This window comes from Anolis sagrei, chromosome 9 (genome assembly GCF_037176765.1).
Source record: "Anolis sagrei isolate rAnoSag1 chromosome 9, rAnoSag1.mat, whole genome shotgun sequence".
In the NCBI taxonomy this organism is placed as follows: Eukaryota; Metazoa; Chordata; class Lepidosauria; order Squamata; family Dactyloidae; genus Anolis; species Anolis sagrei.
The window spans coordinates 8,679,181-8,693,564 of NC_090029.1; the positions used below are offsets into that span (position 1 = coordinate 8,679,181).

The window sequence follows — 14,384 nt, forward strand, 5'->3', positions numbered from 1 at the left end:
TAATAATAATAATAATAATATAATAATAATAATAATAATAATTATAATATAATCTATTTAAGAAATCCAGAAAGGGCTTCTTTGGCCTCTCACATTACTGACGAATTAGAAGCAGCTTCTACCCTTGGAAAACTGTAAATTTCATATTGTCTCCGAAACAGGTGCAGACACATTATGGGTGTAATTATTATTTTGGCTGGGAACAGACCCGAAACAAGGCTGTCCTTATCAGTTCACCGAGACTTATCGTCCAAGGAGGTGAACACCAAGTGCCAAGGTCATTTGCAAAGTGGCCTTTCAGTTTCTGCAAATGATTGCCCACAGCTGTCTTTCTCCATTTCTCTTCCATCTCGTTGCATCGTAAATTCCCTGGTTTATCAAATCAGATTTTATATAAATAAAAATGTAATGTTCGTTTGTGGGATTAACATAACTCAAAACCCATTGGATAAACTGGCACCAAATTTGGACACAATACACCTAACAACCCAATGTATGTCCTTCACTCAAAAAAATTGATTTTGTCATTTGGGAGTTGTAGTTGATGGGATTTATAGTTCACCTACAATCAAAGAGCATTCTGAACCCCACCAACGATGGAATTGAACCCAACTTGGCACACAGTTCTCCTATGACCAACAGAAAATACTGGAAGGGTTTGGTGGGCGGTGTCCTTTGGTTTTGGAGTTGTAGTTCACTTACATCCAGAGAGCACTGTGGACTCAAACAATGAAGAAACTGGACAAAACTTGTCACAAATACTCAATATGCCCAAATGTGAATACTGGAGGAGTTTGGGGGAAAATAGACCTTGACATTTTGGAAATGCAGTTGCTGGGATTTATAGTTCACCTACAACCAAAGAGCATTCTGAACTCCACCAATGATGGTGTTGAACAAAACTTGGCACACAGCACTCCCATGACCAAGAAGAAAAACTGGAAGGTTCTTGTGGGTTTTTTCGGGCTATAGAGCCATGTTCTAGAGGCATTTCTCCTGACGTTTCGCCTGCATCTATGGCAAGCATCCTCAGAGGTAGAGGTCAGACCTCTACCTCTGAGGATGCTTGCCATAGATGCAGGCGAAACGTCAGGAGAAATGCCTCTAGAACATGGCTCTATAGCCCGAAAAAACCCACAAGAACCTAGTGATTCCAGCCATGAAAGCCTTCGACAATACATAAAACTGGAAGGGTTTGAGGGCATTGATATTGAGTTTGGGAGTTGTAGTTCACCTACAACCAGAAAGCACTGTGGACTCAAACAGTGATGGATCTGGACGAAACTTGGTATGAATACTCAATATGCCCAAATGTGAACACTGGTGAAGTTTGGGGAAAATAGACATTGACCTTTGGAACTTGTAATTACTGGGATTTATAGTTCGCATACAATCAAAGAGTTTTCTGAATTCCACCAACGATAGAATTAGACCAAGCTTGACACACGGAACCCCCTTGACCAACAGAAAATACTGTGTTGCTGGGATTTATAGTTCACCTACAATCAAAGAGCATTCCGAACCCCATCAACAATGGAATTGCACCAAACTTGGCATACAGAATTCTGGAAAGGTTTGGTACACATTGACCTTGAGTTTGGGAGTTGTAGTTCACCTACATCTAGAGATCACTGTGGACTCAAACAATGATGGATCTGGACCAAACTCTACAAGAATACTCAATATGTCCAAATGTGAACACTGGTAGAGTTTGGGGAAAATAGAATTTTGACATTTGGGAGTTGTAGTTGCTGGGATTTATAGTTCACCTACCATCACAGAGCATTCTGAATCCCACCAACGATAGAATGGGGCCAAACCTCCCACAAAAAATCCCCACATGGGCCACAGCAACGAGTGGCAGGGGACGGCTAGTCTATATAAATAAAAATGTAATGTCCATTTGTGGGATTAACATAACTCAAAAACCACTGGACGAATTGACACCAGATTTGGACACAAGACACCTCTCAGGCCAACGACTGACCACCACTCATAAAAACACTGAAAAACACAGCAGAAAGGACTTTAAAAAGCCAAAAAAAAAATACATTTCAACGCACACGCAAAACCACATATATATATACATAAACAACATATATACACACATATATGTATACACACACAAAACACATACACAGAAAGGAGGAAGGAAGAAAGGAAGGAAGGAAAGAAGGAGGGAGAGAAGGAAGTAAAAAAGGTGGGTAGAGAAGGAAGAAAGGAGGGAGAGAAGAAGGAGGGAAGGAGATAAAGAAGGAAAAAAAGGATAGAGAAGGAAGGAAAGAAAGAAGGGTAGAGAAGGAAGGAGGGAAAGAAGGGGGGAAGGAGATAAAGAAGGAAGTAAAGAAGGGTAGAGAAGGAAGGAAGAAGGGAGAGAAGAAGGAGGGAAGGAGAGAAGGAAGGATAAAAGGAGGATAGAGAAGGAAGGAAAGAGAGAAGGAGGGAGAGAAAGGGAAGGAGAGAAGGAAAGAAAGAAGGGTAGAGAAGGAAGGAAGGAGAGAAAGAGGGAGAGAATGAAATAAAAAAGTGAAAGAGGCAAGGAAGGAGAGAAGGAACAAAAGAGAGAAAGAGGGAGGGAAGGAAGGAAAGAGACAAGGAAGGATGAAACCAAAGAGCAAAGGAAGCGAGAAAAGAAACAGAGAAAGAAGAAGGGAAAGAAAAAGAGGAAAGGAAGGAAGGAGAGATAGAAAGAGGGAGGGAAGGTTGGCCACTGCAACGCGTGGTGGGTATAGCTAGTAATATAATAATAATAATAATAATAATAATTATTATTATTATTATTATTATTATTATTATTATTATGCTGGGGAAAGTGGAAGAGGGGCCGACCAAGGGTAAGATGGATGGATGGCATCCTTGAAGTGACTGGACTGACCTTGAAGGAGCTGGGGGTGGTGACGACCGACAGGGAGCTCTGGCGTGGGCTGGTCCATGAGGTCACAAAGAGTCGGAGATGACTGAACGAATGAACAACAACAACAACAATAAACTTTAATTTAATACCCAATGGGGACTCGGGGCGGCTTACATGAGGCCAAGCCCAACAGAATAATTACAATAAAGTAAAACCAAAACACAATAACAACACAGTAAAATACATACAACATATGAGTACAAAGACGATAAAGCAAAATCATACGCAGTAAAATAAAATAACATAACAACGAGCGGGCCACATGTGCAAGAGAAAAACTAAGATTGTTTATGTCACTATTGATTGTTTTTTGTTTATGTGATTTATATGATTTGTATTTTATTGATTGTTTATTGACGTTTTCTTTGATGTACTGTTAGGCTTGGCCTCATGTAAGCCGCACCGAGTCCCTTGGGGAGATTGTAGCGGGGTACAAATAAAGATTATTATTATTATTATTATTATTATTATGACACTAAAAATACTAAAATCAGGATGAGATAGGGATGGAGCGGATTGTTTGTGTGTGTGTGTGTACTAGCTGTACCCGGCGACGCGTTGCTCTGGCCCATTGTGGAAAAATGGGAAAGAAATAAAAGAAGAAGAGCTGGTTTCTAAGCTAAATTCCACCAAAGTCAACATTGACACTGAAATATAACACCGCCTGAGCTCTGCAAGTGCAGCATTCTTCCAAATGAAGCAGAGAGTGTTTGAGGACCGGGACATCCGTAGGGAGACCAAGGTACTTGTTTATAAAGCTATTGTCCTCCCAACCCTGTTATACACCTCTGAAACATGGACTGTCTACAGACATCAACAGAGACACTAAAATACAACACCGCCTGAGCTCTGCAAGTGCAGCATTCTTCCAAATGAAGCACAGAGTGTTTGAAGACTGGGACATCCGTAGGGAGACCAAGGGGCTTGTTTATAAAGCTATTGTCCTTCCAACCCTGTTATACACCTCTGAAATGTGGATTGTCTACAGACATTAACACAGACACTGAAATACAACACCGCCTGAGCTCTGCAAGTGCAACATTCTTCCGAATGAAGCACAGAGTGTTTGAGGACCGGGACATCCGTAGGGAGACCAAGGTGCTTGTTTATAAAGCTATTGTCCTCCCAACCCTGTTATACACTTCTGAAAGGTGGACTGTCTACAGACGTCAACACAGACACTGAAATACAACACCGCCTGAGCTCTGCAAGTGCAACGTTCTTCCGAATGAAGCACAGAGTGTTTGAGGACTGGGACATCCATAGGGAGACCAAGGGGCTTGTTTATAAAGCTATTGTCCACCCAACCCTGTTATACACCTCTGAAATGTGGACTGTCTACAGACGTCAACACAGACACTGAAATACAACACCACCTGAGCTCTGCAAGTGCAGCATTCTTCCGAATGAAGCACAGAGTGTTTAAGGACCGGGACATCCGTAGGGGCTTGTTTATAAAGCTATTGTCCTCCCAACCCTGCTATATGCCTGTGAGACGTGGACTATCTACAGACGTCACATGAAACTCCTGGAACGATTCCATCAGCGCCGCCTCCGAAAAATCCTGCAAATCTCTTGGGAAGACAGGCGGGCAAAAGTCAGCATGCTGGAAGAAGCAAAGACCACCAGCATTGAAGCGATGGTCCTCCGCCATCAACTCCGCTGGACCGGTCACGTTGTCCGGATGCCTGACCACCGTCTCCCAAAGTAGTTGCTCTACTCCGAACTCAAGAACGGAAAACGGAATGTTGGTGGGCAGGAAAAAAGATTGAAAGATGGGCTCAAAGCCAACCTTAAAAACTCTGGCATAGACACTGAGAACTGGGAAGCTCTGGCTCTTGAGCGTTCCAGTTGGAGGTCAGCTGTGACCAGCAGTGCTGCAGAATTTGAAGAGGGCAAGAGAGAGAAACATGCCAAGAGGAAGGTGCGTCAAGCCAACCCCATCCAGGACCGCCTTCCACCTGGAAACCAATGCCCTCGCTGCAGGAGAAGATGCAGATCAAGAATAGGGCTCCACAGTCACCTATGGACCCACCATCAGGATAAGACACGTGGAGGACCATCATCCTCGGACTACGAGGGATCGCCTAAGTAAGTCAGTATATGGCAGTGTAAAAAGGGTCAATGACTGGGAACAATTCTGAAAGCTGCACATGTGTTGCAGCATCAAATACAGCCTTGTTGAATATGTCAACACACACACACACACAAAAATCCCATAAACACGACTGTCTATTTTTATAGTGTTTCCAAAACAACATCACGTTGAGGCTCATGACCCACCAAGTTCCAGGAAAGCCAATTTGGTTCCCTTTCAGGTCTCAATGAAAAAGAGTTCTGTTTGCATAAGTTCAGGAAACGAGTAAGAAGTCATTCTTATCTCATCCAGAGTGTAATCATTTTATGTCGTGCATTTGGCCCACCCATTGCGTTTGATTTTTTTTCACTTCGTTATTTTGCACTCTTTTATTTTGCTCTTATGTTTTACTTATTTTATTGCGATGTTATTTTTGTTGTTGTTTTGTAATTATTTTGCCGTAATGTATTACCGGGCTTGGTTTCATGTAAGCTGCCCTGAGTCCCCTTTGGGGAGATGGTATAAATAAAGATTATTATTATTATTAATATTAATCTGTGTGTCTGTATTTTACCAAAATTTTGGGGAGATATATGTGTGTCTGTCTGTCTGTCTGTGTGTGTGTGTATGTGTGTGTGTATATATATATATATATATATATATATATATATATATATATATAAATGTAATGTTCGTTTGTGGGATTAACAGAACTCAGAAACCACTGGACGAATTGGCACCGCATTTGGACACAAGACAGCTAACAACCCAATGTATGTTCTTCACTCAAAAAAATTGATTTTGTCATTTGGGAGTGGTAGTTGCTGGGATTTATAGTTCACCTACAATCAAAGAGCATTCTGAACCCCACCAATGATGGAATTGAACCAAACTTGGCACACAGAATCAACAGAAAATACTGGAAGGGTTTGGTGGGCAGTGTCCTTTGGTTTTGGAGTTGTAGTTCACCTACAGCCAAAGATGACCGTGGACTCAAACAATGATGGATTTGGACCAAACTCTACATGAATACTCAATATGCCCAAATGTGAACACTGGTGGAGTTTGGGGAAAATAGAATCTTGACATTTGGGAGTTGTAGTTACTGGGAATTATAGTTCGCCTACAATCACAGAGCATTCTGAACCCCACCAATGATAGAATTGGGCCAAACCTCCCACACAGAACCCCCATGTGGGCCACAGCAACGCGTGGCAGGGGACGGCTAGTCTATATAAAGAAAAATGTAATGTTCGTTTGTGGGATTAACAGAACTCAGAAACCACTGGACAAATTGACACAAAATTTGGACAATACACCCCTAACAGACCAATGAGTGTTCATCACCCCTAAAATTACAAAAAACAAAACAAAAACCCAACAACAACAACAAAAAACCCCAGCAGAACTGACTTAAAAACCCCAGAAATACACCAGTGTAGAAGGGTCATTAATGGCAGTGTAGACTCATATACTCCAGTTCAAAGCAGATAATGTGGATTATCAGGTTTGACAACCTGGATTATATGGCAGTGTAGACACATATAATCCAGTTCAAAGCAGATCACGTGGATTATCACGTTTGATAACCTGGATTACATGGCACTGTAGAAGGGTCATTAATAGCAGTGTAGACTCATATACTCCAGTTCAAAGCAGATAATGTGGATTATCAGGTTTGACAACCTGGATTATATGGCAGTGTAGACACATATAATCCAGTTCAAAGCAGATCATGTGGACGATCTGCTTTGATAACCTGGATTACATGGTGGTGTAGAAGGGTCATTAATGGCAGCGTAGACCCATATAATCCAGTTCAAAGCAGATCATGTGGACTATCTGCTTTGATAACCTGGATTACATGGTGGTGTAGAAGGGTCATTATCAGATATGACAATCTAAATTATATGGCACCGTAGAAGGGTCATTAATGGCAGTGTAGACACATATAATCCAGTTCAAAGCACATCATGTGGACAACCTGCTTTGACAACCTGGATTATATGACATTGTAGAAGAGCCCTTAATGGCAGTGTGGACTCATATAATCCAGTTCAAAGCAGATAATGTGGACTATCTGATGTGACAACCTAAATTATATGGCACTGTAGAAGGGTCATTAATGGCAGTGTAGACTCACATAATCCAGTTCAAAACAGATCATGTGGACTATCTGATGTGACAACCTGGATTATATGGCATTGTTAATGGTGGTGTAGACTCACATAATCCAGTTCAAAGCACATCATGTGGACCATCTGCTTTGACAACCTGGATTATATGGCATTGTAGAAGAGGCCTTAACGGAAATGTAGACTCAAATAATCCAGTTCAAAGCAAATAATGGAATTTGGTGATATACTAGCACTCTTTGGCCAAGAAGACTTTGTAAAACGACAACTCCTATGGTTCCACAGCACTGAGCCATAGCAGTTAAAGTGGTCTCAAACCGAATTAATTCTACAATGAAGACCCACCCATTTGGTGTATATGCGCACAACCATTCCAAGATGCAACCAAAGGCATTTCAAATAAAGGATACCTATATTAACCAATACCAGTAAGAGGAAAGCAAAAAGATAAAGGAAATAGGGATCCCCAAATCCCACGACTCACCTGGTTGGCATATCGCTTTGGCAGCTTCTTTGTGAGCTCGACCTCCATGTCTTCCTTCTCGTCCTCTGCCTTCTCCTTTTCCTCTTCTTCGTCCATTCCCGTCCAGTCATCCTCGGCCAGTCTCCTCGCATGGTTTATATAATCTAATCGCTTACTTGACATGTGGGGGAGAAAAGAAAATAAAGATTACGTCCCTCCCTATCCTTCAAAACCCAAACAGAAGGGCCAATTTGCAGGAAAACGTCCAATATACAATGAGAAATATTTTCATCATAATACACCTAATTTTTTTAAAAGTCCTCAAATTGACTGAAGTTGCTTTTGTAGGTGATGACGCAATGTATAGTATTATAGGGTTGTTGTAGGTTTTTCCGGGCTATATGGCCATGTTCTAGAGGCATTTTCTCCTGACGTTTTGCCTGCATCTATGGCAAGCATCCTCAGAGGTGGTGAGGTCTGTTGGAAGTAGGAAAATGGGTTTATATATCTGTGGAATGACCAGGGTGGGACAAAGGACTCTTGTCTGCTGGAGCTAAGTGTGAATGTTTCAACTGACCACCTTGATTAGCATTTAATGGCTTGGAAGTGCCTGGGGGGAATCTTTTGTTGAGAGGTGATTTGATGTGCCTGATTGTTTCCTCTCTGTTGTTTTGCTGTTGTAATTTTTGAGTTTTCCAATAGTGTTAACCAGATTTTGTTCTTTTTCATGGTTTCCTCCTTTCTGTTGATAGTATGCGCATGCTTGTGTTATAATTTTAGTGTTATAGTGTTATAATTTTAATATATAGTGTTTTGATTGGTTTGAGACCCTGATTTATTTGATTTATTTATTTATTTACGACATTTATATTCCGCCCTTCTCACCCCAAAGGATGGAGCACAGTATATATATGGCAAACATTCAATGCCAGGATAAGAATTCTTTATATCCATATATAAACATTAAAAACATTTGTTTCAATATTAAAATGGCTTGGTCATCTTTCCTATTGTCGCTTTATTGCCCTGTCCCAAAATCTTGGTCCCACAGCCAAGTTTTTACCATCCTTCTGAAGGACAGGAGGGAGGGGGCCGATCTGATATCGCCATGAAGGGAATTCCATAGCCAGGGGGCCATCACCGAGAAGGCCCTGTCTCTCATCCCCACCAATTGCGCCTGTGATGTGGCGGCAAAAAAAAGCCAATGGGATTTTGGCCTGCATCAATAGGAACCTAGTGTCTAGATCTAGGGAAGTCATGCTACCCCTCTATTCTGCTTTGGTTAGACCACACCTGGAATATTGTGTCCAATTCTGGGCACCACAATTCAAGAGAGATATGGACAACCTGGAATGTGTCCAAAGGAGGGCAACTAAAATGATCAAGGGTCTGGAGAACAAGCCCTATGAGGAGCGGCTTAAGGAGCTGGGCATGTTTAGCCTGAAGAAGAGAAGGCTGAGAGGAGATGATAGCCATGTATAAATATGTGAGAGGAAGCCACAGGGAGGAGGGAGCAAGCTTGTTTTCTGCTTCCCTGGAGACTAGGATGCGAAACAATGGCTTCAAACTACAAGAGAAGAGATTCCATCTGAACATGAGGAAGAACTTCCTGACTGTGAGAGCCATTCAGCAGTGGAACTCTCTGCCCCAGAGTGTGGTGGAGGTTCCTTCTTTGGAAGCTTTTAAACAGAGGCTGGATGGCCATCTGTCAGGGGTGATTTGAATGCAATATTCCTGCTTCTTGGCAGGGAGTTGGACTGGATGGCCCATGAGGTCTCTTCCAACTCTAGGATTCTATGATTCTATAAGATGAGTCCACAGCAGACACTCTGCTGGCTGTTGCATTGGATCACACGTCGGACACTTCCCCAGTGTCTAGGACTGTGTGATGTATCGGCGAATAATGCGTGCAGATCCCAGTAAGGTGGCCTTTTGCAGCTGGCAGATGGTAATTTTGTCAGTGCCGATTGTGTTTAAGTGCAGGCCAAGATCTTGAGCCACTGCACCCAGTGTGCCGATCACCACTGGGACCACCTTGACTGGCTTGTGCCAGAGTCTTTGCAGTTCGATCTTTAAATCCTCATTATTATTATTATTATTATTATTATTATTATTATTATTATTGGAGCCCCCGGTGGCGCAGTGAGTTAAACCCCTATGCCAGCAGGACTGAAGACCGACAGGTCGCAGGTTCGAATCCGGGGAGAGTGCGGATGAGCTCCCTCTGTCAGCTCCAGCTCCTCATGCGGGGGCATGAGAGAAGCCTCCCACAAGGATAATAAAAACATCAAATCATCTGGGCGTCCTCTGGGCAACATCCTTGCAGACGGCCAATTCTTTCACACCAGAAGCAACTTGCAGTTTCTCACTCCTGACATGACAAATAATAATAATAATAATAATAATAATAATAATAATAATAATTTCTTTCAGCATAAGCTTTTCCAGCACACACAATATGTTTCTCCATCCAAAGAACGAGCCCCGGCTTTGCTTCTTTGGATACTGAAATATGTTGTCTCAGCTGTAAGATAGCATTTTCTTAAATGGACAAATTATCTAAAATATGGCAATAGTTAAAAGAAGGTCAGAAGCAATGGCCTTCAAATGGCTACTGATATTCCAAAGGAGAGAACGAACTGGCTTGGGAGTGAACGCAATGACTTCCTCTCTCCCACGCTCCTTGGAAAATCTTGATGCTCCATGAATAACTTTGTTTGAGAAAGAAAAACGCTGTTTCATTTTAAATATCCGCTTGAGTAGATTCCGATATAACTGGTCATCTTTTATGTGGATGAGTTTTTTTTTCCCCCTTTCGAGATTAGGGACAATTATGCAGAACTGGTATAAAATGCTATAGTGTCTCTACATCAAGCTGTTGACACTGCCATGGCTCAATGCTATGGAACGGCTGGCGGAGACGAGAGATAGGGCCTTCTCGGTGGTGGCCCCGGGGCTGTGGAACGCCCTTCCCACGGATATTAGACTAGCTCCATCATTAATGGTATTCCGCAAAAAAGTGAAAACCTGGTTGTTTGAGCAGGTGTTTGAATAGAATCATAGAATCAAAGAGTTGGAAGAGACCTCATGGGCCATCCAGTCCAACCCCCTGCCAAGTAGCAGAAATACTGCATTCAAATCACCCCTGACAGATGCTTAAAAGCCTCCAAAGAAGGAGCCTCCACCACACTCCGGGGCAGAGAGTTCCACTGCTGAACGGCTCTCACAGTCAGGAAGTTCTTCCTCATGTTCAGATGGAATCTCCTCTCTTGTAGTTTGAAGCCATTGTTCCGCGTCCTAGTCTACAAGGAAGCAGAAAACAAGCTTGCTCCCTCCTCCCTGTGGCTTCCTCTCACATATTTATACATAGCTATCATGTCTCCTCTCAGCCTTCTCTTCTTCAGGCTAAACATGCCCAGCTCCTTAAGCCGCTCCTCATAGGGCTTGTTCTCCAGACCTTTTATCATTTTAGTCGCTCTCCACTGAATAGTCAGTGCAATGAATGTAATGAACGTAGGAATGGAACAATGGATGACGGATCTGGATCATGTTTTTAGTGATAAGACGCTAGCGAATGGCTATTGGTGTTAATTGTATATTGTTGTTAATTGTATACTTTTCTATAATATGTTATGATGTTAACTGTTTTTTATACCGTGTTATGGTAACATTGAATTTTTGCTGTTGTTAACCGCTGTGAGTCGCCTAAGGGTTGAGAACAGCGGTATACAAATAAAGTAAATAAATAAATAAACTGTGGGAGTTGTAGATTTACAAGGTCCTTGGCCTTCTCTGCCACAGTACAAACTACTCCTCCCAAGGTTTCATCGAACTGAGACATGGTGGCGAAAGTTTGAAGGCATAGATGGGATATCTTTAGTCTTCTAGCTGTTCCAGACCAGAATTCCCATCATAGAACGTATCTTGATGTATGTATTTTATATTGGTCTGTTTTGAAATGCGCATTTTGTTGTGTATATTGCGTGTTGATGTGTTTGGACTTATGTTTCACCCTAGAATCATAGAGTTGGAAGAGACCTCATGGGCCATCCTGTTGCAAGACAGACCCTTTAAAGTGCCAGACCAGTATTTAGTAAAAGTAAAGTTTATTAGTTCACAAGCAAGAGAGTCCAGAAACAAACCAAAAAGGCTCAAAACACTTATTCTTCAGTGTGAAACACAGTATTACCCACAATTAACCCAAAAAACAGGACCTGGAAAATAACCCAGATTAAACAGGAATATAATCCGGTTTAAACTTAAAGCTATGCAATCAGCAGGAAAAAAGGCACTCCAATCCGCAGCAGGACATCAGTGAATACGAAGGGTCGAACAGCAAGACCGAAGTCGTTTACCAAGTCAATCCTTGACCCAGATTGGATCCAATCCGGGTTGAGGAAGGAGAAGGCAGCAAACATGATAATCCAGTCCAGGTCATACACAGAGCCAAAACGAAGAACGGCAGCGTAGCAGGTCCACAGAAGTCTTCCGAAACACGTCTTCCCAAACAGCTCTCAAGGACACACGGATACCCATCAACACCTTGCCGACTGCAAGGAACCCCATCTCCCAACCCCACTTTTATTCACAAATCCTCCTCCGAACTGGAACCAGCCGACACCCTGTTACCAACTGAAACCCCTTGCCCCAATTCCTCCTCAGAACTGGAATCAGACCTCCTTTCAGCTGAAGCCCTTTGCTGATCTCTCCAATCTCTCCATCTTCTATCCAGACCCATAACTCCCCAAGACTCAGCCGGATCCCCACTGTGCCAACCAGAGAACCCCACAAATGTGCTGCTACTTGTGGGCTCTTCACAAACATTCTGAACCTCCCGCACTTTAGTCCAGTCCATTTCTCCATCCTCTGAACTTGCCATACCACTCTCCTCAGTCTCAGACCCATTATTCCCCGTGAAGCCCTCAAATGATTCATCATCACTGGATTCCATAAGTATTTCCCAGATCCGCTTTCTCTGTTGCTCATCGGAGTCTTCTGTTTCCGCCATCAGAAGAATGGCCTGCCTCAAGGGAGCGTGCTTGCTCCATCCATGTTCAACATCTACACAAATGATCAGCCACTGCCAGAAGGGACAGAGAGTTTCATCTATGCTGATGATCGTGCCATTACCGCTCAAGCAAGGAGCTTAGAGATGGTTGAACAGAAGCTCTCTGAAGCTCTAGATGCTCTAACTGCCTATTACAGGGAAAACCAACTGATCCCTAATCCATCTAAAACACAGACATGCGCCTTTCACCTTAAGAACAGACAAGCATCCCGAGCTCTGAGAATTACCTGGGAAGGAATCCCACTGGAGCATTGCAGCGCACCCAAATACCTGGGAGTCACTCTGGACTGTTCTCTGGTGTTCATGAACATCAAACAAAAAGTGGGTGCTAGAAACGAAAGCTGACTGGCACAACCTGGGGATCACAGATACAGTGAAGACATCTGCCCTTGCGCTATGCTACTCTGCTGCTGAGTATGCATGCCCAGTGTGGAACACATCCCACCACACTAAAACAGTGGATGTGGCTCTTAATGAGACATGCCGCATTATCACAGGGTGTCTGCGCCCTACACCACTGGAGAAATTACAATGCTTAGCCGGTATTGCACCACCTGACATCCGCGGGGAAGTTGCAGCCAATAGTGAAAGGACCAAGGCAGAGACATCTCCAGCTCATCCCTTGTTTGGGTATCAGCCAGCACGTCAATGACTTAAATCAAGAAATAGTTTTCTTAGATCTACAGAGACACTCTCTGGAACACCCCAGCAAGCGAGAGTCAAAAAGTGGCAGGCCCAAACCCAGCACATCAATACATGGGTGATACCAGATGAGAGACTCCCCCCTGGGAACACAGAAGACTGGGCGACTTGGAAGGCGCTGAACAGACTGCGCTCTGGCACCACGAGATGCAGAGCCAATCTTAAGAAATGGAGCCACAAAGTGGAATCCACGACATGCGAGTGTGGAGAAGAGCAAACCTTCTTGCGGCAACACCAGAGGCACTCCAAGTGGCCAGATACTGGTCAAAGGACATTTAATCAGCTACCAAGTTTGCAGAATTTGTGGTTTTTTTAATCTGTTTGTTCTGTTAGAAATGTAATACAATGTTCTGGTTGCGGATGACATGATAAATAAATAATCGGAGTCTTGCTCACGAGTAGTCTTTCTTCCCCTCCTAACACTCCCAGTAGTATCACTACTCGAAGACTCCACCACAACACATCCAGTCTAACCACCTGCCAAGAAGCAGGTGCATTCAAAGCACCCCTGACAGATGGCCATCCAGCCTCTGTTTAAAAGCTTCCAAAGAAGGAGCCTCCACCACACTCCGGGGCAGAGAGTTCCACTGCTGAACGGCACTCACAGTCAGGAAGTTATTCCTCATGTTCAGGTGGAATCTCCTTTCTTGTAGTTTGAAGCCACTGTTCTGCGTCCTAGTCTCCATGGAAGCAGAAAACAAGCTTGCTCCCTCCTCCCTGTGACTTCTTCCCACATATTTATACATGGCTATCGTATCACCTCTCAGCCTTCTTTTCTTCAGGCTAAACATGCCCAGCTCCTTAAGCCGTTCCTCATAGGGCTTGTTCTCCAGACCCTTGATCATTTGAGTCGCTCTCCTCTGGACACATTCCAGCTTGTTAATATTTCTCTTCAATTGTGGTGCCCAGAATTGGACACAATATTCCTGGTGTGGTCTAACCAAGGCAGAATAGAGCATGGGGAGCATTACTTCCCTAGATCTAGACGCTATGCTGCTATTGATGCAGGCCAAAATCCCATTGCC

The 14,384-nt window shown here is 43.2% G+C and overlaps 1 protein-coding gene across 2 annotated transcripts in view; it reads right to left on the reverse strand.

Annotated features, from left to right (window-relative positions):
- SNUPN (snurportin 1) overlaps nt 1-14,384 on the reverse strand; it is a 47,185-nt gene that overhangs the window by 29,327 nt on the left and 3,474 nt on the right. For both annotated transcript variants that reach the window (XM_060755738.2, XM_060755739.2), the window contains exon 3: nt 7,611-7,764. In XM_060755738.2, the coding sequence (XP_060611721.2) occupies nt 7,611-7,764 (154 nt within the window). The remainder of the gene's footprint in view (nt 1-7,610; nt 7,765-14,384) is intronic.